Source organism: Rhinolophus sinicus, linkage group LG04 (assembly GCF_036562045.2).
Source record: "Rhinolophus sinicus isolate RSC01 linkage group LG04, ASM3656204v1, whole genome shotgun sequence".
Taxonomy (NCBI): Eukaryota; Metazoa; Chordata; class Mammalia; order Chiroptera; family Rhinolophidae; genus Rhinolophus; species Rhinolophus sinicus.
The window spans coordinates 105,962,480-105,988,089 of NC_133754.1; the positions used below are offsets into that span (position 1 = coordinate 105,962,480).

Here is a 25,610-nt window from a genome sequence, read left to right on the forward strand (position 1 = left end):
AGTTCACCAGGGGCATTGGGGTCTAAGAGAGACACTTGTATCCATCAGGGACATTGGGATATACCAGAGACACCAGGACCCACCAGGGATACTGTGATCCTCCAGGGACAATGGTGTCTCATCAGGAGTCTTAGATCCTCCAGGGACAATGGGGTCCTGAAGGCTCACCAGGATGCAAGATCCACCAAGCACACCAGGATCCAACAGAAACATTGGGTTCTTTAGGGACACATGGATACACCAGTGACACCAAAATCCACAAGAGACATTTGAATCCACTAGGGATTCTACAGTCCACAAGGGATACTGAGGTTCTTCAAAGACACTGGTATCCTCTTAGGATCCTGGGGTCCACCAGAAACACTACTGTCCTCTAGGGACTTTTGGATCCTCCAGAGACATTATCTACTGGGGACACTTGAATCCACAAGAGAAACCAGGTTCCACCAGAACACTATGGTCACCCAAGGACACCAGTAGGATCCACCAGGGATAAACGGTTCACGAAAAACCCAAGAGCTCACCAGGGTCACATGTATCCAACAGGGACACCGAGATTCACCAGGGACACCGGGATCCATCAGGGTTACTGGGGTACTCCATGGACTCATGGATCCTCCAGGGATACCAGAATCCCTTAGGGACACTGGGTTTCTTAGGGACACTGGGGTCCTCCAGGGACACTTGAAGCCTCCAGGGATAATGGTGTCTTCCAGAGCCACCAGGTTGCTAAGGACACAAGGATCCTCAAGGGACACTGAGATTCACCAGAAACACTGGGGTCCTTCAGGCTCATCTGAATTCAAAAAGGACACCAAAATCCACCTGTGACATTAAATCTACCAGTGAAACTGTATTCCTCCAGGGACACTGGGGTCCTCTAGGGTCACTGAGGTTCTCCTGAAAGCCCAGGATCCAACAAGGGCACTCAGGTCCTCAGGAACACCACGATCCACCAGGGATACTTGGATTTACCAGGCATACCAGGGTCCACTATGAACACTGGGGTTCTCCAGGTCCACCAGGTTGCAAGGGACACTGGGATCCACCAGATACATTGGGGTCTTCCAGGGATACCTGAATCCAACAAGAACATCAGGTTATCCCAGAAGCACTCAGATCCATCAGGGACACTAAGATCTACCAGAGAAACCGGGACCCACCAGGGTCATCTGGTGGACTTCTTTGCAAGTTATAAAAGCAGCCACCACTGGCGCTATAGTTAGCCTGGCTGAAAGGAATCTCAGGGCTGCAGGGAGGCATGGCCAGCTTCCCAGGAGCCTGGTCTCCTGCCAATTCACTCAAGGATGCGATTCTCAGCTGGGCAGAGCTGACAGTGGGCAATCCTGGGATAGGGACATTTGCTGCATAAAGGATGGTCTCTTCACCCATGTTCCTCCTGGGCCAATTGTTAATAGGAACACTTTCATTCTTTTTTTTAATTGATGTTTTTAAAAAGATCAAACCATTTTATTGTTTTATTTTTCTATGCTACAGTATTTTATGTATTTCTTTCTATATTTCATACATATCTTTCAGAATCAATAAAAAGAAGGCAGCACTTCCCAAACTGTATCCTACACATTTGCAAGTGCAAGGTATTAACCATTGTTTCAAGAATAAAAATGTTGTGTCCAAGTAAGTATAGAAAACACTGCTTACTATAGTCTCTTCTTGGAAAATCAGAATATCATTAGCAGGCTAAAACTTGAGAAAACCCAGCAAAAAAGAAAACATTTAAATGTTGTTATTATTTAACAAAGTTATTTGTTACCAGGGGAAAATCTCTTATTCTTGGTATCTATTAACATCCTGAGGAGGATCTTTTTATTAATAATATGAATTCAAACGATGGGGATAGCTAAAACACTCCAGTATGAAACAAGGTACACACATATCTTTCATTAAGTGCCATTACTTTTCTATAGCCTAGGATGCTGAATTAAATTACATGGAATCCTGGGTCTACAATCTTGATTAGTACCGACTTAATTAGAAGATAAGGATAGTGATCTACTTAATTCCTTTGGTACAACTGTCAACATAATGCAATAAACAATTTATCTCTTAAAAATTACTTTTATGACTATCAAGATCAAGGGCCCAGACCTCACAATGCCATCGTCAAATATTTACAATGTTGTATTTTTGGCAATGCATTTTAACTGGGATTTTCACAAAATGTATTTGAAGGATAACTGGAAAAGATGAGAGGTTCATCTTAGCATTTTAAGCAAGTGAAATTAGATATTTTTGTATAGGGATAGACAGCAGAACCGGAATCAAAGCATGGCTGAAAGAGGTAGGCAGTCTCTGGCTCAATTAAAGGACATAATTCCAAAAAAATGACAGCTACCCATAAATGGATTGGGTATCTTTAACATATCCTGTACTCTGTCTATATTTAAGTAGAGGGTAGGGGGAAGCTGCCTGAGATATTGTTGGGGGAATTTCCTACTCTCAATTCAAGGCTGGTGCCTTTTAAAATCCTGTCAGTCTTCATAGTGAAGACTAAAGAGTCTGCAATCAAGGCCTAGTTGCAGTGAAGTCCCCCAAATAAGGAGCAACCTAGGTAGATTACCTGAGTTCAAGAAAAGAACATCTGCATTCTTTCAGGAAAAGCCAATTTTGGACATCAATGTAGTTTGGGAAGCAATGTCTGAACAGTGAGTGTAAGTTAAGCTATAACTGTACACCAAGTGCTATGGGCTGAATTGTGTCCTCCCAAAATTCTATGTTGAAGCCCTAACCCCAGTGTGATGGAATCTGGAGATGGGGTCTTTGGGAAGTAATTAGGTTTAGATGAGGTTATGAGGGCAGGGGTCCTCATAAGATTAGTGACCCTTATAAGAAGAGACACCAGAGAATTTATTCTCACCTTCTCTGATGTGAGGATACAGTGAGGTGACCATCTGCATGCCAGGAAGAAAGCTCTCATTAGAACCCAACCTGCTGGCTCCCTGAGCTCAGAGTTCTAGCCTCCAGAACTGTAAGAAATTAATTTGTTGTTTACGCCACTTACTCTATGGTATTTTGTTATGGCAGCGTGAGCTTACTAAGACACCAAGATTATTCCCGCCCAAGGCCTGGGAGGGACTTAAGCCAAAGGATACACTATAGCAGAGCACATAAAAATCTTTAAGATTGTGCACGACCTGTTTGCAACATCACACAAGATGCAAATCAACAGTGGACTGATCGGACTTACTGCATTCTCCAATTAAGTCCACCTGGCTATTTTTAATAAGGAGGAAGATATAAGGTCTTCAAGGAGACACTGAATGTTCAAATATCTAATAGGAAAAATATTGTGATTATATTTGGACTCAAAATTTGTGGATCAGATCGTTACCCTACCTTGTGACTCACCAAATCGCTTTGCTTTTGAAAGTTGGGTTGGCACCTGCAAAATAAGATATGGTATCGCACTGGTCCTACTGGCCAGTAATCATAACAATATTTATGGAACCACTGATTTCCATACGACACCTTATCCAAAGTACGCTACTGTCCCCAATTTACAGATGAGGGTCCGTGACTTTAAGTAGTAATCAATTCACACTCACCGTGTTAGTATGTAGGTCTGGACTGGAACAGAGACCTGTGTTTCCTAAGGCTGCCTTTCCCACACATCCCACAGCCCAGTTAAGCTCTCCTTCAGCTTCTCTTTAGATTTTGGAGAGGAACAGAATATCGTAGTTGGTACTTCCCCAGTTCGGGATTTCAGACGTGGAGAGGGAGGCTCTCTTTCCGTGTTAGAACGTGCCCACCTATAGACTTAATGGGGACACCAGGAATCACTCGTTTGGCAATTCGGCGACAAACGAAAACCAGAGGAGCCGTCACTACCAAATCCACGTACATCTAAGACTCCGGGTTGGCCAGAATCGATTCTGTGTCAGAAAATAGAAACTAGGGCTGGGTCCTTGGAAAATGACGTACTTCCGGCGCGCTGCGGAGCTCGCACGCCACGCCGGCGAGCAGACGTGGAGGCGGGGTCTGAGGTGGGCTGGGCGGTGCTGGATGCTTTCGGTCTCCGACGCCGAGCTTGAGGCGGGAGCTGGGGTGCGAGGTGCACCCTCTAGACCTGCGGAGGCCATCGCTGACATCGCGGGGAGCTGCGGCTGGCAGGCCCTACAGCTGCTCTCTTCTCGCCTCTTCCCCGGTTCCACCCTCGGCCGCCCGACCCTCCGGCCGCTTCGGAGCCCATGAGGGCTCGAGCCCCGCCGCCGCTTCTGCGGCTCCGCGGTCGTCCCGGAGCGCTCCTAGCCGGCGTGGGCAGGGCCGCGGCATGAGCGCAGAGCCGGAGGTGAAAGCGGCATCAGACCCCGAGGCGGCAGCCATGCCGGAGAAGCGCGCGGGCGCGCAGGCCGCGAGCGGCAGCTCGGTGAGCGCTGGCGCGGGGTGTCTCGGTTTGCTCAGCTCAGTTCGAGGTCTCGAGTCAGGGGAGGTTGGGCGGGGTCGCTGTCAGAATCCGAAGCCGCCTTAGTGCGGGGCCCGGACTCTGGCGCCCCGGGGGGTAGGGAAGACGCTGACCGTGCGCGTCGGCTCGGGGGCAGAGGCTCCGGCTCTTGGAAAGGCCGTCTGTTTCCGGGTGAGCCAGCCGAATTCATCACTACTAGGCTTTCCTAGCGCTGCTTAGCGCCAGACAAAACTAAGTGATTTGATTATTGTTTCCAAAGGCGCCAGTCAGGGGACCGTGAATGTAAGTAATTTAGTTGTTTGAGAAAGAGACAGTCGATACCTACTTAGATGTGTGGGAAGCCTCTAGAACCGGCATTCGGCCCTCGACAGGGAAGTTGCTGATGGAGGCTGGGTAGCGCCTCCCTACTCCTTCCTCATTTCTAAGCGGTCTCGGGACAGAATTTCCGAGGAGGCTGTCGATCCCAGGGCCCGGCTGAGGAGCATGTTCAGGCCGGTGTCTTTTTCCAGTTTCACGTGAGATTCAGATGGCGTCTGAAGCCCTAATTTAATTGGCCTCGGTTCGGCAGAACAGGTTTTGTCAGTAGCGCTATAGTTTTTTTATGGTAGAACGCTAAGCTTCGTCTGTCATTTCTTCAAGACCCTCATTTTTGGTCGATTTAGGACAGGAAATATAGAAACGTTGAAATGAATAGGAACTCTAACACCAAGGAAACTTTTTCAAAAAAAAGGAAAGAAATTTTAGGAAAATTAAATATATGCAGTAGGCCTCATATTTTTAGCTGACATCAAAATTTGCTTTTAAAGAATACTTAATTATTGTATTTGGTGATGTGAGTCCCCATTAGTAGAAATGGGAGGACAGGTGAAGTAGAAGGAGCCAGCAGAGCTGGTTTATAGTCCAGGTTCTACCAGAACCAGTCTACATCAGGCAGGGTACTGACACAGCCTTGCCACTCAATGCCTAATGTGTAAAAAGAAGGCTTAGTAAAGTTGAAGGCCCCCTCCCTGCCCAAGTGACTCCTTATTTTTGCAAAAGCATTCGGGGTCCTCATTTCAAAGATAAGATTTCTGGAAAGTGGGAAGCTTGTCTTGGTAAGGGGAGGGAAATTCTTTAGAATTGAACTTTTCCTTTTGTTTCTGATTGGGTAAAAGGTAGACGTGTCATCTTCCTGCCCCCTAAACAGAACCAAACTGACAGCTCCGTCTTCTGTCTTCTTTGAATTGATAGACAGTAATCAATAACCAGTGGCGCAAGCTGATAATCTGAAAGGTAGCCTCCTTCATCCCTTCTCATATCTACCATATCTAGTGCATTACTCAGTCTAGCTAAGTGTAGCAGTTAAGATTTTATTCTCTGTATATTTGTGTGATTCAGTTCCTCAGCATTATTGACCTAGTTTTTTACTCTCTCTTGAGACTCTTTCTTACCTCACCATTGGTCTGCCCTCCACAGTGTAGATTAGTGTGAGCTAACATGTAAATATGATCATTACTGCTGTCCTTAATTATTTTCATTGGCTCCCCTTGGCTTACAGGATAGAAAAATAACCTGGTAGGTTGAAGCGTGATAGCACAGTGATGAGATGAGCATGCTTGGAATCCCAGTTCCCACCGATTATTACCTGTATAACTTTGGGCAAGTTACATAATCTCTCCCTGAATTAATAAGTGTTTGCCTCAGAGGATTGTGAGGGTTACTGAAACCTAGCACCTAATAAGTCCTCAATAAATATTAGCTGTTATTCTTCTTATTTCTCAATATTTTTGGCAAGAATGATTGGTTAGAATGTATAAGTGACCACTTGTCTCCCATTCACTTAATCTATACAGGAACTGGAACCCAACCTAAAAATTAAAATTACTGATTTTATGTGTTTAAAGCAGGAACTTTTAAGGGATGTTTACTCAAAAAAACCTAGACAATTTATTCCCGATTTCTTCTGTGGCTCCTGATGCTAATTAGGGCACAAGTAGATTTCCTGTCCAGCCTTTCCTTGTCTCTGAAGGTGCATACGGTCAGTTAATAAACTGCAGAGAATACTGAAAATGAGTTTTCTTGGTGCTTGCTGTACTTAGTGAGATGACTAGCATGGGCAGGTGGCAGAGTCCAGTCACTGGTGCTATTTGGAATGTGTGGTGGCTGTGAAAGTAGTGAATGCCTTTTAATCATGTATGTTCATGTCATAAGCCAGTACCATCAAATTATGCATCTTTCCTGCTTGCAGTTTCTGGGTAGTATCACTTCCAGGTGCTATTTTTCTACAGTCCCTAGGACTTGATTTCATTTTAATGTGTTGGAATTTCCTTATAGCTTGATTTCATTGTTTCAGGTTCTTAGATGATACTAATCTAGGGGAAGACTGCCCATGTACAGGAAATTGGCTAACACATTTTTCCTGTGCTTTTGGCAGAGATGTTATTGACCTGAAAAAGACGTCAAAAAGATGTATTGACCTAAATAATAGAAGGGAGTCAAGTATTTACTCCAAGGGATTATTGCCTTCTGGTAAAGGGAGGTGTGGATTAATTTTTTATATGATGCAACATATGGATGGAAGTTATTTTTTTGCATATAGATAACCAATTGTTGCATCATTTGTTGAAAAGTATTTTTTATTCACTGAATTTTGTAGCTTTGTCAAAATCCAGTTATCCATATATGTGTCAGTCTATTCTGGATTCTCTATTATATTTCATTGAGCTATTTGTTTATCTTTGCATCAGTGCCACTCACTCAATCTCTGTTACTGGAGGTTCGTAGTAAGACTTGAAACAAGTCTTATTCTTGTTCTTCTCTTTCAAAATTGTTTTGGCTATTCTGGGTCCTTTGCATGTTAGAATTATAGAATCAGCTTATCAATTTCTACAAAAAAAAAAAAAAAAAAAAAAAAAAAGCCGGCTGGTGTTTTCATTGGGGTTGTATTGACACTGAATATAAGTTTGGGAAGAATTAAAAATGTAAGATAAGGGTGAATTCTTAAGAAAACTTAAATTCACAATTGTTGCCAATATCTGTAAATACAGTTGATTTAAGAAATATTTTTAATTGCTATATAATACACGTAACATAGTTTACAATTTTAACCATTTTAAGTGTACAGTTCATTAGTATTAAGTATATTTACATTGTGTACAGCCAATTTCTAGAACTTTTTCATCTTGTGAAACAAACTGTATGTATTAAACGGCTACTCCCCATTTACCCGATCCTTAATAACCACCACTCTAGTAACCACCGTTCTGCTTTCAGTTTCTGAGGTTGACTACTCTAGATACCTCATGTAAGTGAAATCACAGACTTTGTCTTTTTGTGACTGGCTTATTTCACTTAGACATGATATCCTCGAGGTTGTTGTTGACACATGTTGTCTTCAAGGCTGTTGAAGGCATGCGTCAGGATTTCCTTCCTTTAAGACTGAATATTTCATTTTATGTATATGCCACATTTTCTCCATTTATCTGTTGATGAGCACTTGTGTTGCTTCTATCTTTTGGCTATGGTGAATGATGTTGCTGGTGCATAAGTGTACAAATACCTCTTTCTGCTTTCAATTCTTTTGGATATCTACCCAGAAATCGAATTGTGGCATCGCTGGGTAATTCTATTTTTAATTAGTTCGGGAACCACCATTCGGTTTCCTATAATGTCTGCACCATTTTACATTCCCACTAACAGTGCATAAGGCTTCTAATTACTCCACATCCTCACCATCCTTGTTATTTTCTGTTGTTTTGTTTTTGGTTATGTTTTTGTTTTGGATTGTAGCCATCCTGATGGGTGTGAGGTGATATCTCATGATTTTGATTTTGCATTCATCTAGTAATTACTGAGGTTGAGTGTTTTTCATATGCGTGTTGGCCATTTGTATATCCTCTTTGGAGAAACGTCTATTCAAGTCCTTTGCCCATTTTTAAATTGGGTTATTTGGATTTTTTGTTGTTGAGTTGTAGAAGTTCCTTATATATTTTGGATATTAGCTCCTTATCAGGTACATGCTTTACAAATATTTTCTCCACAGGTTGCCTTTTCACTCTGTTGATTGTGTCCTTTAATGTATAGAAGTTTTAAATTATAATAAAGTCCAACTTAAAGTTTGTAATTTTGATGAAGCCCAATATCTATTTTTTCTTTTGTTGCTGATAGTTTTGGAGTCATGTGTAAGAATCCATTACTAAATCCAAGATTTACTTCTGTGTTTTCTTCTAGGAGTTTGTTTTATGGTCTTAGCTGAGCTCATTCATCCATTTTGAGTCAATTTTTTTATATGGTGTGAGGTAGGGTTCCAACTTTATTCTTTATATGTAGAAATTCAGTTGTCTCAGTACTATTTGTTGATGAGACTGTTCTTTCCCCATTGAATAGATTTGGCGCTGTTGCCAAAAATCAGTTGGATATAATCAGTTTATTTGTGGACTCTCAATTCTATTCAGTTGGTGTATATGACAACCTCTCTCTGTCTTTTGCTTCTATGTTGGCAAGTCACTGATGTTTGGGATCATGTGTGGGACAACTGGGTGTAACTTTCAACTTTATCTTTTTCCAGTTGACAGCAGATGACCTGATTGACAAAAGCCATGTGCCCTGATTCATCTGAACTTTTCAGGTCAGATTGAGAAAGCAGGTGCGGGGGTTAGTAGAGATTGTCCTTTTGCCCAGGTGCACACAAGCCAGGCCAGTCTCCTTAGTGTGGGGAGAGGGATGGGTGAGTAAGTAAATGTCTGCACTTTGCTTTTCCTGAGGAACTGTCTACAGTTGACTCCTTTTACCTCTTACTCAGGTTGCTATAGTTCAGGCTACCTGCCATATACATATCTGTGCTAATTCTATTTGTTGAGAAATTTGGGCTCTCTAACAAAGGCAGTGTAAGTAATACAGTGGTTAGTAACACCCACTCTGGAGGTATGTGACTCTCTGGATGGAATAGGAATACCAGTTTAGGCATTTACTAAGCATTTGAGCTAGGCAAATTAATTAAATTATATTCATCCAAGGTGGGGTTTTTTTTGTGTTTTTGTTTTTGAAAGGTATCTTTTACTTTCAATTTTTTTTAGTTATAACTTTATTTTTATTTTTTATTAGTTTCAGGTGTACAAAACAACATAATGATTAGACATTTACACCCCTCACAAAGTGATAACCGCCTCCTCAATCTATTGCCCTTCTGACATCGTATATATCTATTACAATACCATTGACTATATTCCCTATGCTGTACTTTACATCTTTACATCCCGTGACCGTGTGTGTATGATAGTTACCATTCAATATTATTTTATATTAATTGTAGGTGTACAGTGCAGTGGTTAGGATTTATATAATTTGTGAAGTGATTCCCCCCCAATAAATCTAGTACCCATCTGACACCATACATAGCTTTTACAACATTATTGACTATCTCCCGCATTCTGTACTTCACTTCCCTGTGACTATTTTGTGACTACCAATTTATACTTCCTAATCCCTTCACCTTTCTCACCCATTCGCCCCCACCCGTTCCATCTAGCAACCATAGTTCTCTATTAGTCACTTTCTGTTTCGTTTGTTTGTTTATTCTGTTCTTTAGATTCCACATATAAGTGAGATCATACAGTATTTGTTTTTCTCAGTCTGACTTATTTCACTTTATATCTTCTAGGGCCATCCATATTTTTGCAAATGGTAAGATTTCATTCCTTTTTATGGCAGAGTAATACTCCGTTGTATAAATGTACCACAATTTCTTTCTTTTTTTAATTAGTTTCAAGTATACAGAACAACATAATAGACATTTAAACCCCTCATAAAGTAATTACCCCCCCCCCAAGCTACTACCTCTCTGACATCTTATATAGCTGTTACAATACCATTGACTATCTTGCCTATATTGTACTCCACATCCTGTGGCTATATATACGTATATATTTAGTTATAGTTGACATTCAATATTATTCTACTTCAGCTTCAAGTGTGTAGCATATTGGTCAGGCATCTACATAGTCTATGAAGTGCCTGATAAGTCCAGTGCCCATCTGCCACCTTACATGATCTTTACAACATTGTTGATTATATTCCCCATATTAACTACCAATTTGTATTTCTTAATGCCTTCACCTTTTACACCCTGCCCCGAACCCCATTCCCAACTATCACCCTGATAGATCTAGTACCCATCTGACACCATACATAGTTATTACAATATCATTGACTATATTCCTTATACTGTACCCTACATCCCCATGACTATTGTGTAACAACCAATTTGTACTTCTTAATCCCTTCCCCTTTCACCCATCCTTAACCCCTGTCCGTCTTAAAGAAGTCCCTCTAAGAGTCCTTGTAATACTGCTTAGGTGGTGTTGAACTCCTTCAGCTTTTTCTTGTCTGGGGAGTTCCTTATCTGCCCTTCAATTCTAAATGATAGCTTTGCTGGGTAGAGTAATTTTGGTTGTATGTCGTTGCTTTTCATCACTTGGAATATTTTCTGCCACTCCCTTCTTGCCTGCAAAGTTTCTGTTGAGAAATCAGCTGACAGTCTTATGGGGGCTCCCTCGTAGGTAACTAACTGCTTTCTTCTTGCTGCTTTTAAGATTCTCTCTTTGTCTTTAACATTTGGCATTTTAATTATGATGTGTCTTGGTGTTGGCCTCTTTGGGTTTATCTTGTTTGGGGCTCTCTGTGCTTCCTGGGCTTGAATGTCTATTTCTTTCTCCATGTTAGGGAAGTTTTCTGTCATTATTTCTTCAAATAGGCTTTCAATTCCTTGCGCTCTCTCTTTTCCTTCTGGTACCCCTATAATGTGAACATTGGCATGCTTGATATTGTCCCAGAGGCCCCTTAAACTCTCCTCAATATTTTGGATTCTTTTTTTCTTTTTGCTGTTCTGGTTGGGTGTTTTCTGCTACCTTCTACATCACTGGTTGAATCCTCTGCTTCGTCTAATCTACTTTTGATTCCTTGTAATTTATTCTTCATTTCCATTATTGTATATTTATTTTTGACTGGTTCTTTTTCATGGTTTTCATCTCCATTTTTATGCTTCCTATCTCTGTTAAAGTTCTCCCTGAGGTCATTGACCATTCCTTATAACCAGTGTTTGGAACTCTGCGTCTGATTGCTTATCTCTGTTCGCTTAGTTCTTTTTCTGGAACTTTGTTCTAGTCTTTTATTTGGGACATGTTTCTTTCTCTCCCCATTTTGGCTGCCTCCCTGTGTTTGTTTCTATGTATTAGGTAGGGCTGCTATGTCTTCCGGTCATAGTAGAGTGGCCTTATGAAGTAGATGTGCTGAGGGGTTCAGTGGTGCAGTCTTTCTGGTCCCCTGAGCCACACACTCCAGGTGTGTCCATTGTGTGGGTTGTGTGTGCCCTCTTCTTGTAGTTGAGCCTTGGTTGATAATTGCTCATCAATAGGAGGGACTGACCCTTGGGCTTACTGATTGTGAGGACTGGCCTTGACTCCAGTGGAAGAGTTGTTGTGCAGGGGCTGATCCTACGGAGCAGGATCTGCCGCAGCAGGACTCTGGTGCCTGCCCAGTCCGCCCTTTGGGTGTGTCGTTCTAGGAGGAGCTGGGTGATGCTCCAGTTCGTTTTGACGCTGGCCACTGGGGGCGCCAGCTCTAGGACCACCTTTAAGGGGATCCACTGTAGATCAAGTTCAGCCACAGCCCGTGTCCCACCCAGGGCCACCCAGCGGGAGCCACAAAGAAATCCGCAGGTGGCTGCCGCCCATGCTGTGCTTGGAAGCACTTTGAGAAGCCAAGTCACGAACCAAGGCCAGCTGCCACTAGTGCCGGCTTAGGTCTGCTCAGCCAAAGGAAATGTACAACAATTTCTTTATCCAATCATGGGCATTTGGGTTGTTTCTATATCTTGGCTATTGTGAATAGCACTACAATAAACAGGGGTGCATGTATTATTTTGAATTAGCATTTTGGATTTCTTTGGGTAAATTACCAGGAGTGGAATTGCAGGGTCATAACGTAGTTCTATTTTTAATTTTTTGAAGACCCTCCATACTGTTTTCCATAGTGGCTGCACCAATTTGCAATCCTGCAAACAGTGCATGAGGCTTCCCTTTTCTCCACATCCTTGCCAACATTTGTTTGTTGATTTATTGATGATAGCCATTCTGACAGGATTGAGGTGGTATCTCATTGTGGTTTTTATTTGCATTTCTGTGATGATTAGTGATGTTGAGTATCATTTCATATGTTCATTGGTCATCTGTATGTCCTCTTTGGAGAAATGTCTGTTCAGGTTTCTGCCCATTTTTTAAATTGGATTGTTTTGTTGGTGTTGAGTTGTTTGAGTTTTTTTATTATTAATTTTGGATATTAGCTCCTTATCAGATGTATCATTGGCAAATATCTTCTCCCATTCAGTAGGATGTCTTTTTGTTTTGTTGAATTTTATCTTTGCTGTGAAAAACTGTAGTTTGAGGTGGTCCCATTTGTTTGTTTGTTTGTTTTTTTGTTTGTTTGTTTTTTGTCTCTCTTGACCGAAGAGATATATCAGTAAAAATATTACTAAAAGTAATGTCTGAGAATTTACTTCCTATATTTTCTTCTAGTTTTGTGGTTTCTGGACTTACATTTAAGTTTAAACCATTTTGAGTTTATTCTTGTATATGGTGTAAGAAGGTGATCAGTTTTATTTTTTATTTTTTTTGCATGTATCTGTCCAGTTTTCTCAGCACCATTTATTTAATAGACTGTCTTTTCCCAGTGTAAATTCTTGCTTCCTTTGTCATAGATTAAATAATGACCATACAGGGATGGATTTATTTCTGGGCTCTCTATTCTGTTCCATTGATCTATGTGTCTGTTTTTATGCTAATATTATCGTGTTTTGATTACTATGGCCTTGTAGTATAATCTGATATCAGGTAGTATGATACCTCCAGCTTGGTTCTTCTTTTTCAGGATTGCCATGACTATTTAGGTCTTTTATGGTTCCATATAAATTTTAGAATTATTTGTTCTAGTTCTGTGAAAAATGCCATTGGTATTTTGATAGGGATTGCATTGAATCTATAGATTCCTTTGGGTAGTGTGGACATTTTAAATATATTCTTCCTATTCGTGAGTGTGGCATATGTTTCCATTTATTTGTATCTTCTTTTTTTTATGGTTCTGCAAACTTTTTTTTTAAATTTTACAATGCACCATAAACATTTTTCCATGCAACAGATGAAAATCTGCTACTGAAACAGAGGGCTGCAGCTGGATAATGAGAGTGACACCTAAAGCCCAGTATTAGCAAAAGGTTAAAGCCCAGGACCTGGCAAATGCCTGCTGGAACACTACACAAAAGGAATGTCTTCAAAGCCCCTTTGTGGGGCCCTGCAGCCACCCCTGAGTGCCCTTGGACCCCTCGGGTGGAAGGGGTCCTGTAAACTTTTTTGCATCTGCATAAACCTCCCCAATTTCTGTCTGATTTTCTTCACCTCATCCTCTACCCTAGCCATCTTGTCAAATTCTCTTATCATCTCCTCATTGCTCAAATGAATATCATGAGTGGCCTCTTTGTATTCCTTGAGGCACTGCGCCAGCCCCTGTTGGCTTTTCTTTTGTGTTCCTGGGTACATCATCCCCAGCTGGGCGGTTTCCTGCAGCCCTTGGTTCACTGGCTGGTTTTCCTTCTTCTTTTGGCTGTTCCTCATTCTCTGGTTTTCCTTCTTTTGTTTTTTCCTGGCTCTCTGGCTTTCCCTCTTCTTTTGGCTTTCTCTACTCTATCTTTTCCTTATCTTTAAGTATTTCCTCATCTTCTGTCTTTCCCTTGTTTTCTCTTTTCCTCATTTTCTAACTTCTCCTTGTTTTCCAGAGTACGAGCTGCTACTAGCTTTCCCGCATCCTGTGTCTTTTCTTGGTTTTCTATCTTTACTTGCTTCTCAGGCACTGCTTCATTTTCATTGCAGAAGTTTTCCATGTTTAGCTATCCCCTCCTTTTCCTGTCCTGCGGGATTTCTGGATAGCTTCCTCCTCCTTTTCTAGGCTAGCCGAGTGCTGAGAACAACAGACATGCAGACCTGAAAGAACCTGGAACAACAATTAGGAGCTCGCAGATAGCTCAGGGTCCGACGGCAGCCGAGGCGATTTGTATCTTTCTTAATTTCTCTCTTCAATGTCTGATAATTTTCTGAATACAGGTCTTTCGCTTCCTTGGTTAAATTTATTCCTAAGTTTTTTGTTTTGTTTTTTTTGGTGCAATTGTAAATCCGATTGTTTTCTTAATTTTTCTTTCTGATAGTTCATTGTTGGTATATAAAAATGCAACCAATTTTTGAATATTAGTTTTGTATCCTGCTACTTTACTAAATTCATTTATCAGTTATAATAACTTTTTGATGTAATCTTTGGTGTTCTTCATGTATATAGTATGTCATCTGAAATAATGACAATGTTATTCCTCTTTTGTAGTTTGGATGCCTTTTATTTCTTTTTGTTATCTGATTTCTGTGGCTAGAACTTCCAGCACTATGTTGAGTAAAAGTAATGAAAGTAGGCACCTTTGGTTTGGTCCTGATCTTAAGGGGAATGCTTTTATCTTTTCCCCATTGAGTATGATATTAGGTGTGGGTTGGTCATATATGACTTTTATTATGTTGAGATATATTTCCTCTATTCCAACTATGCTGAGAGTTTTTATCATAAATGGATGCTGGATTTTGTCAAATGCTTTTTCTGTATTTAGTGATATGATCATATGACTTTTATTTTTCATTTTGTTTATGTGATGTATCACATGAATTGATTTGCAGATATGAACTAACCTTGCATACCAGGAATGAATCCCACTTGATTGTGATGTATGATCTTTTTATTCTATTGCTGAGTTTGGTTTGCTAATATTTTGTTGAGAATTTTTGCATCTATGTTTATCAGGAATATCGGCCTGTAATTTTCTTATTTTGTAATGTGTTTGTCTGGTTTTGGAATCAGGGTAATGGTGGCCTCATAAAATTAGTTTGGGAACCTTCCCTCCTCCTGGGTTTTTTGGAATAGTTTGAGGAGAATAGGTGTTAATTCTTTTTTGAATGTTTGGTAACATTCACCTGTGAAGCCATCTGGTCCAGGACTTTTGTTTGTTGGGAGCTTATTGATTACTGATTCAATTTTGTTGGTAGTAATGAGTCTGTTCAGATTTTCTGTTTCTTCTTGATTAATCTTTGGAAGATAGTATGTTTCTAGGAATTTGTCCATTTCTTCCAGATTGTTCAATTTGTTGGTGTGTAGCTGCTCATAGTATTTTCTTACAACTTTTTGTATTTCTGTGGTGTTAGTTGTCACTTCTCATCTTTCATTTCTGATTTTATTTATTTGGGTCCTCTCTCTTGTTTTCTTGATGAGTCTGGTTAAAGGTTTGTTAATTTTGTTTATCTTTTCAAAAAAAAAGCTCTTGGTTTCATTGATCTTTTGTATTTTTTTTTTAGTCTCTGTTTGGTTTATTTCTGCTGTGATCTTTATTATTTCCTTCCGTGTACTCACTCTGGGCTTTGTTTGCTGTTCTTTTTCCAGTTAGATGTAAAGATAAACTGTTGATTAGAGTTTTTTTTGTGTTTCGTTAGATAGGTCTGCATTGCTATGAATTTCCCTCTTAGGACTGCTTTTGCTGTGTCCCACAGATTTTAAGTCCTGTGTTTTCATTTTCATTTGTCTCAAGGTATCTTTTGATTTCTTCCTTGATCTCATTGTTGACTCACTCATCATTTAGTAGCATGTTATTTAGTCTCCATGTGTTTGTGTGTTTTTTCAGTCATTTCTTGTAATTGATTTCTAGTTTCATACCATCATGGTTAGAGAAGACGCTTGATATGATTTTAGACTTCCTAAATTTATTGTGGTCTGTCTTGGAAAATATTCAATGTTCACTTGAAAAGAATTTATATTCTGCTACTTTGAGGTGAAATGCTCTAAAAATACCAATTAATTACATCTGGTCTAGTGTGGTCATTTAAGGCCGCTGTTTCCGTGTTGATTTTCTGTCTGGAAGATCTGTCCAGTAGTGTCAGTGGGGTTTTGTTAAAGTGGGATGTTAAAGCTCTACTATGATTGTTTTACTGTTGATCTCTCTCTTTATGTTGGTCAATATTTGTTTGACATATTTAGGTATTCCTATGTTCAGTGCATAGATGTTTACTAGAGTTATGTCCTCTTGTTTGAGTGATCCCTTTGTTATTATGTAATGTCCTTCTTTGTCCCTTATTATAGCCTTTGTTTTAAAGTCTTTTTTGTTGGATATAAGTATTGCTACCCCAGCTTTTTTCTCATTTGCATTTGTGTGAAATACCTTTTTCCATCCCTTTATTTTTAGTCTGTGTGTGTCTTTTGATCTGAGATGGGTGTCTTGTAGACAGCATATGCATGGGTCTTGTTTTCTTGTCCACTCAGCTACCCTATGTCTTTTTATTGGAGCATTTAATCCATTTACATTTAAAATGATTATTGATAGTTACATAGTTATTGACATTTTATTAATCATATTTTTAATATTGGTTGGTTGTTTTTATTTATCTTCCTCTGCTTAAAGAAATCCTTTTAACATTTCTTGTAACACTGGCTTGGTGGTAATGAATTCCTTTAGCTTTTTCTCGTCTGGGAAGCCCCTATCTCTCCTTCAATTTTAAATAATAGCCTTTCTGGGTAGAGTCGTCTTGATTCTAGGCCCTTGTTTTCCATCACTTTGAATATTTCCTGCCACTCCCTCTGGCCTGCAAAGTTTCTGTTGAAAAATCAGCTGATAGTCTTATGGGAGCTCCTTTTTGAGTAACTAGATGTCTTTCTCTTGCTACTTTTAGGATTATCTCTTTGTCTTAACCTTTGTCATTTTGACTGTGTTGTGTCTTGGTGTGAGCTTGTTTGGGTTCATGCTGTTTGTGACTCTGCGCTTCCTGGGCTTGCTTGTATGTCAGTTTCCTTCACCAGGTTAGGGAAGTTTTTCAGTCATTATTTCTTCAAATCGGTTCTCAAGCCCTTGCTCCTTTTCTTCTCCTTCTGGTACCCCTATGATGCAAGTATTATTATGTGTGATGTCCCAAAGTTCCCTTCAACTGTATTGATTGGCTTTTATTTTATTTTATTTTATTTTTGTTTCGATTGGGTGTATTCTGCTACCTTGTCTTCTAAATCACTGATTCGATCCTCTGCTTCATCTAATCTGCTGGTGAGTCCTTCTAGTATGTGTTTTTTGGGTTTTGTTTTTTTTTTGTTTGTTTGTTTTTTGGAGTTCAATACATATTTATTAACATTTATATGTGCAAGGTCCTTTGGACGAAGTGAGGTAAGACCCCATCATTCTCTAGAAGAGCATATACTCCAATTATGCAGACAAGACTAAATACATATTTGAACTGTGGTGTTCAAACTTTTCCAAAAAAGTGTAAAGCTCTTGGTAGGGTCTAAATGTTTGTGACCCTCCCCCTGAAATTCATATGTTGAAGCCCTAATGCCTAATGTGATGGGATTAGGAGGTGAGGTCTTTGGGAGGTGCTTAGGTGATGAGGGTGGAGCCCTCATAAATGAGATTAGTGCCCTTATCAAAGAGACACCTTTAGTGTAGTCTTTATTTCAGTTATTGTATTCCTTATTTCTGACTGGGTGTTTGTTTGTTTTTTTATGGTTTCTATGCCCTTTATGCTTGCTATCTCTTTGTTGAAATTCTCATTGAGCTCCTTAAGCATTCTTATGATCAGTGTTTTAAACTCCTGTCTCTGATAGGTTAGTTGCCTCTATTTCAATTAGTTTTATTTCTGGAATTTTCTCCTGTTCTTTTGTTTGGGACATGTTTCTTTGTTTCCTCATTTGGGCTGCTGCTTTGTGTTTGCTTCTATGTATTAGGTAGTTATCCTATATCTCTCAGTCTTTGTTGGGTGGCCTTATGTAGTATGTGTCCTGTGTGGTCCAGTGGCACCGTCTATCTGATCTTTTGTGTGTGTGTTTTCAGGAGTGTATCTTGTTGCGTTGTGTGTATTCTATTGTAGTTGAGCCTAGATTGTTTTTGGCACATTGGTGGGATTGACTCCCAGGCTGACTGACTGTGAGGATTGGCTACAAGTGTATGAGCTGCTGTGTGGGAGCTGAGCCCTCTGAGTGGGTTAGCTCATGCTGGCTGTTATACCTGTTGAGTTCACCCTTTGTGTGTGCTGCTTGTGGGGCTAACCATGTAGTGCTCTGGTGTGGTGTAAAGCCTGCCTCTGGGCATGTTGGGTCTGGTGTCTCTTGGGAGGGGCTTCCGTGCAGACCTATTTTAGCCTTGCCTGTGACTGGCCAAGAACTACCTGATAGGAGCTATGCTGCTACCGTGTTTCCCCGAAAAAAAAATAATATTAATTTTTGCTCCAAAGGACGCATTAGAGCCTATATTCAGGGAACGTCATCCTGAAATATCATGCTAGGGCTTATTTTCCTGTTAGGTCTTATTTTCGGGGAAACATGGTATATGTGGTTGGTTGCTGCCTGTGCTGGACTTGTAGGCATGTGTGGGTGGCCTTGCTGTGAACTGAGGCCACCAATATTGTGCGTGGGGCAGCTTAGCAAAAGGCCCAGGGCCGCCTATGTCTGCTGCCACCTGCGGCTGCCCATAAGGCCCAGGCATTGAAAGAGCCTCCTTAGGTGCCCACGCAAGACTGGTTGACTTGGTGTTGAAAGTGCCCCTGGCAATGCAGCCCTAGGTGGGTGGGGCCAAGTTACTGGGAGTTACAGGGTGTGGGCGGTGATTTTTACAAAGTTAATGCACTTTTGGTTCTTGCACAGGTGCCAGGTCTGTGACCTCTTCGCTAAAACATCCTGAGAACACTGCCGCCAGTCACCAGTTTCCTCAGGCCTGCAGGTCACTGAGAGCCGTCCAAGAGAGGCTGCAGTGCAGTGTGTGGCTCGCGCTCACCACCAGTAGTTTCCTGGGCTTCTGTAGGCCCTCTGTGCTGTAGCTCGTGGGACAGGGCCAGCCACTCAGTAGCCAAGAGTGCTCTTGGTGATGCAGTACTAGCTGTGCGGTGTGTGGATTCAGGGTGTCACCAAGGTGGTGCACATCTGCATCTGAGTTTTGTCATCTGGAAAATTGGGGATAATAATATCTCAAAATATAAGATTATATTGAGGATAAAATATATAGTATGTGTAATGTGCTTTGATCAGTGCTTGCCACTTTTTCTCTTGCTGTTATAGAATAATTTTTGCCTGTGTATAGCTCAGGATCCTTCATAATAGACTGTCCTTGTCCTTCAAAGTGTTTATTTCCATTCTTAATTTTACATTCCATGAAATGGCAGCAGGGATAGTTTCTTCTATTACTAGCATGGTTCTCAGCATCTAACTGACATATAGTAGAGCTCAACAAATATGTGTTGAATTAATTAGTTGGAGTTGAATATTTTTGTTCTTAAAGAATGTTGATAGAGATAAGAATATTTTTTAAAAAGTTCTTGGTGCCTTGTTTTGCTTTAAGTGGGTAGTGGTTGGTAAATGAAGAGTTTGAAAAGTTGAGTGAAAAGCAGTTATTTTACAAATATTTAATGAATGCTTAGTCAGTCCAACATGAAAGCCATCTCATTTATCTAATTATTTAATGTTCTGCTGAAAAAAAATTTATAATTTTTGTGGAGAAGTTATTTACCTGGAGAAATAAGCACTAAAATTGTTTTTCTTACTTATATTCCAATATTGTTTGGAGGAAGAGAAGCAAAGCTTTCAGGTATAGTCATTTATTTGGTTTTTAAAACTATTTGTATTCTTCAATCTTATGTTTATATTAGAAACTTTCTGAAAGCTTTATTTTTGATGGAATATTTTACTACCCAGATTGATATAAATGATGTAGGTATAAAGTAGCAAATGTGTGAATTATTAAAATATTGAGAGCTTATAGTGAAACATGCTTTTCACATATGTGTTTGTAGTGATGATTGAATCTTGTGGCTGCACTTTCCAACTGTGGAGTACTAGTTTTCAATTAGAATATTTTAAAAAATAATTTCTCTTTCTGCTTAGAAGTATAATAGAGCCATCAGTTTACACAGTTATAGTTTTGATTCCTTAGCTTACCCATAAAATTCAAACTAAGATATTTCATTTTCAATAGGTTAACATTGTGCATGATGTAACGATGTACTTGATAATAAGGGGATTAATTATTGCTCACAATCGGAAGACCAGAAATAGTGAGCTTAGTTTAGCAGTTTAATATAACCAAGGATCTGTTGGGCTCATTACATTCATATGCTCTGCTCTTCCCTGTATACTGGCTTTTGGTCTTTTAGGATTGACCCCTTGTGATCTTAAGGTGGTTGACAACAGTAAGTATCACATTCTTACACAACAACACTTCTAAACTGGAAACAGTAATGTTTTGTTATGTCCCTAGAAGAGTGAAGAAAGGTCCATAAACCATACCACTTATTTTCTGTTTACTTTTTAAAATTTATTTTCCCACCACTTTTTCTACTTTCGTTATCATTTAATACCCAATCCATTTTCAAATTTCCATGATTGACTCAAAATTGTCTTTTTTCCAGTTAGTTTATCTGAGTCAAAACCCAAAGCCCACAAGGTTAGTAGTTCTTAAATTTCTTTGAATGTATATACTAACACAGCTCTCTCTCCCTTCTTTTTCTTTACCTATATCATTTCTTTTGTTGAAAAAACTGGCTTCTTTGTTTCAAATTTTTTTCTACATTCTGGGTTTTGCTGTTTAAAAGACCAGAGGAAAGACATTAGTCTCAGAAGAGAGCCTTTTTCTGCCTCACATATATTTTGTTGAGTGCTCATTACTGTAGTGGGGTGAGAGAAGGGCTATTTGGAATACAGCATTGAACAAAACAAAAATCCTTTCCTTCATGGCATTTACATTCCCACTCCTGGAGAGGTAGACAATAAACAGGAATCATAAAGTTTGTTAGAAATTCTCTAGAAAACAATAGGGGATAACAAGGAGATAGGGATGCGTAGGACCTTGGTGGATGTATAAGATGATGTGTGGCTAAATATAGTCAGAGCCATGGAAGGTGGAACAAAGGAGCAACATGATCTGATTTACAGTTAAATGGGGCACTCTGGCAAGTTCCCCTGTAATCCTGTTAAGAGATGATAGAGGATTCCATGGGGGAGAACCAGAAAGCAAGAGCATGGCCAAGGACATTTGTTAAGGTTTCTGGATCCATCTGCTGGAAGGACTGACACTGGGTCTCATAGGCTTAGTCATAGGCTGAGGATGAATAGTTACTAATCATCTCCGTTCACTATTCTATTGGTAAAGGGCTATTGAAAACATGCTCTTTGAATGTTGTATTATGTTAAAGGCCTTTTGACTTTTTTTGTTTTTTGAGTTGTTAGGTGCCTGTGTTTCTTTTTTCTTTTAAACTTTGTAAAATGCCTTTGTTTTGCAAATGTCTCATTTAATGGCATTTAAAATTATTCTTGGTCTTTCTGAAAAATTTCAGAACTACAAAAACTTAAAAGAATAATAAAATGAGCATATTCTCTTCTAAAGTCAGCAATTAGCATTTTATAACATTTGCTCTAGAAAATATATATGTACTAATTATTATCTTTTTCTTGCCAATCCATTTAACAGTAAGTTGCAGACATCAAGACCATCCAGAGAATTTGGTATCAGTACTATATGATTGTCTAATTATAGTCCATACTCAGTTTTTTTCCTGTTGTTCCCTTTTCATCCAGGATTCAGTCCCCCACTTGGTTATGACTCTTGTCTCCCTAAACAGACTAGTTGTCCTGTAGAATGTCCCATGGTCTGAATTTGTTTGATCATTTACTCATGATTAGATTCTAATTAAACCATGCAGATGTACTTTTACCTTTTGAAGACTTAAAAATACTCATATAAACATAAGAACAGTGCGAGTTTTACAAAGTTTTGTAAGTATTATTTCCATTTCTACCAAATGCTAGCAAAGTACCTTATCTTGTAATAAGCATTGTCACAGAGTCAAAAAACATTAAATTCAGGGGAATTTTAGATTTCATCTCCAGAAGTCACAAACTGCAGAAAACCAGCAGAATAGGCACAGTTTTAAAACAGAAACAGACAGCTGGATTTTGACACCTTTAGGACCCAGTTGATTTTTTACTAAAGCTCCAGTGATTTGTATTGATGGGCTGAGTAGAAAGTCTATAATCTTGGTACCTTCTATAATTAGGGAAGAAGAAAGAGTCAAGGATACAATAGAATGAAGTTTTATCTCAACTATTAACGATAGATCCTAAGTTTATACCATGTGTGTGTCTTAGTGGGTGTGTTACATACCATTTTAGGATAACAGATTTTTAAAAATCTTTGCACTATTTTTCATAATAACTTTCTTTTTTTTTTTAGCTACAAGGTTTTGGCCGACCAAGTGTATACCATGCTGCTATTGTCATCTTCCTTGAATTCTTTGCATGGGGCCTATTGACAACTCCAATGTTAACTGTAAGTATTATTGGACTGGGTCCTAGTTTATGAGAGCCAAAGAGAAGTTCTTAAGCATATGTCCATAGGGTTATATGTCTAAGTATGTGTTTGAGAGTAGCTCTTGATAGTGATTTAAGACTGCTTATTCCATTGGGTTGTTTCCACTGTGTGGACATAACCACCTGCAACAAAACACCTGGGTTGCTCATTAAATATTCCTGGTGGTAAGGCACTCCCACTGAACCAGAATCTTGATTCAGAATGAATGAACTATATATACCATGTTTCCCCGAAAATAAGACCAGGTTGTATATTAATTTTTGCTCCAAAAGATGCATTAGGACATATTTTCAGGTGATGTCTTATTTTTTTCATGTACAACAGTCTACATTTATTCAGATATAGTCATGACGTCTTCTTCTGGAACATTGTCATAATGTACTAAATGCATCCGTCTGGCTGACGATCTTAACTGGGGCTTATTTTCAGGGTAAGTCTTATTTTTGGGGAAACATGATATTTAGGAAGGTCATTAAGATACCTTAGGAAGAAATTATCATAAAGCCTTGTTGAAGTTCATAAATTACTTTATATGGGTGTTTGGCCTTTGAATTAAGAACATAGTAAATAGGAGATTGGTAAGTACTGTGTAACAATGAAAGTGATAATTCATGTAAGAATGTTCAAATTTTCATTTTGGGTGGCTTACCTACAGCTATTTCTTTGCAGAGACTATATTGAATTTCTTAGAAAGAACTTAGATCTTTGATATATGGTGTGATTGGAAGAAAGAAGATGCTACAGAAACATTGAGGTATAGATTTTAGGTGCCTAGTAACTATCTAACACTTAATTTTAGTAAAGATATTTTTCAATTGGGATTAAGTTTCAGCAGTCTTAAATTGTTCTTCAAATATCATTGGTGGTTAAAATCTTCACCCAGAAGCAAGTCATGATGGTGGAGTAGGTTAGCACCGTGCTTGCCTGCTCCCATGACCGCATCAAAATTACAACTAAATTATAGAACAGTCAACCAGGAGAAGCACCTGAAGACTAGCTGAATGGAACTCTTATAACTAAGGTTATGAAGAAGAGGCCACATTGAGACCGGTAGGAGGGGCAGAGATGCAAAACCAGCTGTTCTACACCCATGTGTAGCAGTTGAGAACTGGGGGAGATATCTCAGCTGTATAAAGCTGCAGAAGTCCCCACCAAGGAGCAAGGGATCCCAGCCCAGAGATCCAGTGCCAGGAAGAATAGTCTCCACAACAGTGGCAATTCTGTCTGGTCTGGTGAGACGGAGGGCTGCTGGAAACCCAGGCATCCTCTTCAAGGGCCCACGCATAGACACAGTCACTCACAGTCATTCACCCTAAGCTCCAGCAAAGGGACAGCAGCTTGAAAGACACCAGATATGACATACAGGGAGAAACCGATTTGTGTGTCTTCAGAGTGAAGGTCGCCATTGTCCCTTTGTTGAACATTCCCCCCACACAGCTTGCCAGGGGCAGGTGAGCACCAAATATGAATCTGCATTAACCTGGTAAACACTGCTAGCCCACTCCCTGATATCCAATTCCACCCAATTCTTGCACTGCCCTTTGTTATTTCAGCAGGTATGTCTTATGGGTAGCCTCAGTCTGCACTGAAATCTTTCTTAAAAACTGTCTTAAGGTCCCTGGCAGGCTGCAGCTGATCTTGGTTCTGGCCGGTGTAGGTGGCAGCGGCCTTGTCACAGCATGGCCTCACCCACGCACCTCCAGGCCCACCACAGGCAGCTGCCAACCATGGATCGCTTTGTAGCTCCTACCAGGTGGCCCCAGGCTAGGCAGGCAGCGGCTGCCCTCAGCCTATACTGGATCCCCTCCCAAGAGGCTCCAGTATCAACATACCCAGTGGCCAGTCTCAGACCACAACAGAGAACCACCTGATTAGCTCCACAAACAGCACTCCCAAAGAATGATCTCTGCAGGCACCAGAGCCCTGCTGGATGAATCCTGCTCTGTGGGAGTTAGCCACTGCTGTATTCATAGCCAGTCCTCTACAGCCAGACAGTCCGAGGGTCAACCCGACCCATGGACGAGCCAACAGCAGTCAAAGTTCAACTACAACAAGAGGGCACACAAAATCTACACAAGGGACACTTCCTGCAGCACCTGAATCAGGTGAACAGGGAGACTGTGCGACGGGGCCCTACAAGTCAACTATTGCATGAGGCCATCCTGCCAAGACTGGGAGATGTAGTAGCAGATCTACCTAATACATAGAAGCAAACAGAGAGACAGCCAAAAGGAAGAGGCAAACATGTCCTGAATGAAGAAACAGGGCAAAACTCCAGAAAAAAATAAATGAAATGGAGGGAAGCAATCTATCAGATATAGAGTTCAAAACACTGGTTATAAGGATGCTCAATGAATTTAGGGGAAGAATAGATCAACTACTTAGGATTCTCAGTGAGAACTTCAACAAAAGATAGTAAACATAAAAAAGAAGCAGTCAGAAATGAACAATACAGTAAGTGAAATGAAGGATATGCTAGAAGGAATCAACAGTAGATTAGATGAAGCAGAGGATTGAATCAGGCTACTTAGAAGACAAGGTAGTGGAAAACACCCAATCAGAATTGCAAAAAGAAAAAAGAATTTTAAAAAAAGGGACCTCTGGGAAAACATCAAATGTACCAACATTTATGTCCTAGGAGTACCAGAAAGAGAAAACAGAGAGCAAGGGATTGAAAACCTATTTGATGAAATAATGACTGAAAACTTCCCTAATCTAGTGAAGGAAATAGACATAAGAGCT

General features: G+C 40.0%; 1 protein-coding gene and 1 pseudogene across 4 annotated transcripts in view; one reads left to right on the top strand and one right to left on the bottom strand.

Moving 5' to 3' along the window:
- The first annotated feature begins 3,978 nt into the window (after window positions 1–3,978).
- The window catches only part of MFSD14B (major facilitator superfamily domain containing 14B), a 133,450-nt gene continuing 111,818 nt past the window's right edge, over window positions 3,979–25,610 (top strand). For 2 of the 4 annotated variants that reach the window (XM_019719535.2, XM_074330155.1), the window contains exons 1-2: window positions 3,979–4,387; window positions 22,731–22,826. In XM_019719535.2, the coding sequence (XP_019575094.1) occupies window positions 4,292–4,387; window positions 22,731–22,826 (192 nt within the window). In that variant the 5' untranslated portion in view covers window positions 3,979–4,291. Of the gene's footprint in view, window positions 4,388–8,968; window positions 9,030–22,730; window positions 22,827–25,610 lie in introns of those variants that run through there. The other 2 variants (XM_019719534.2, XM_074330154.1) reach the window with 2 other exon arrangements.
- On the bottom strand, window positions 13,607–14,487 carry LOC109439273 (uncharacterized; annotated as a pseudogene).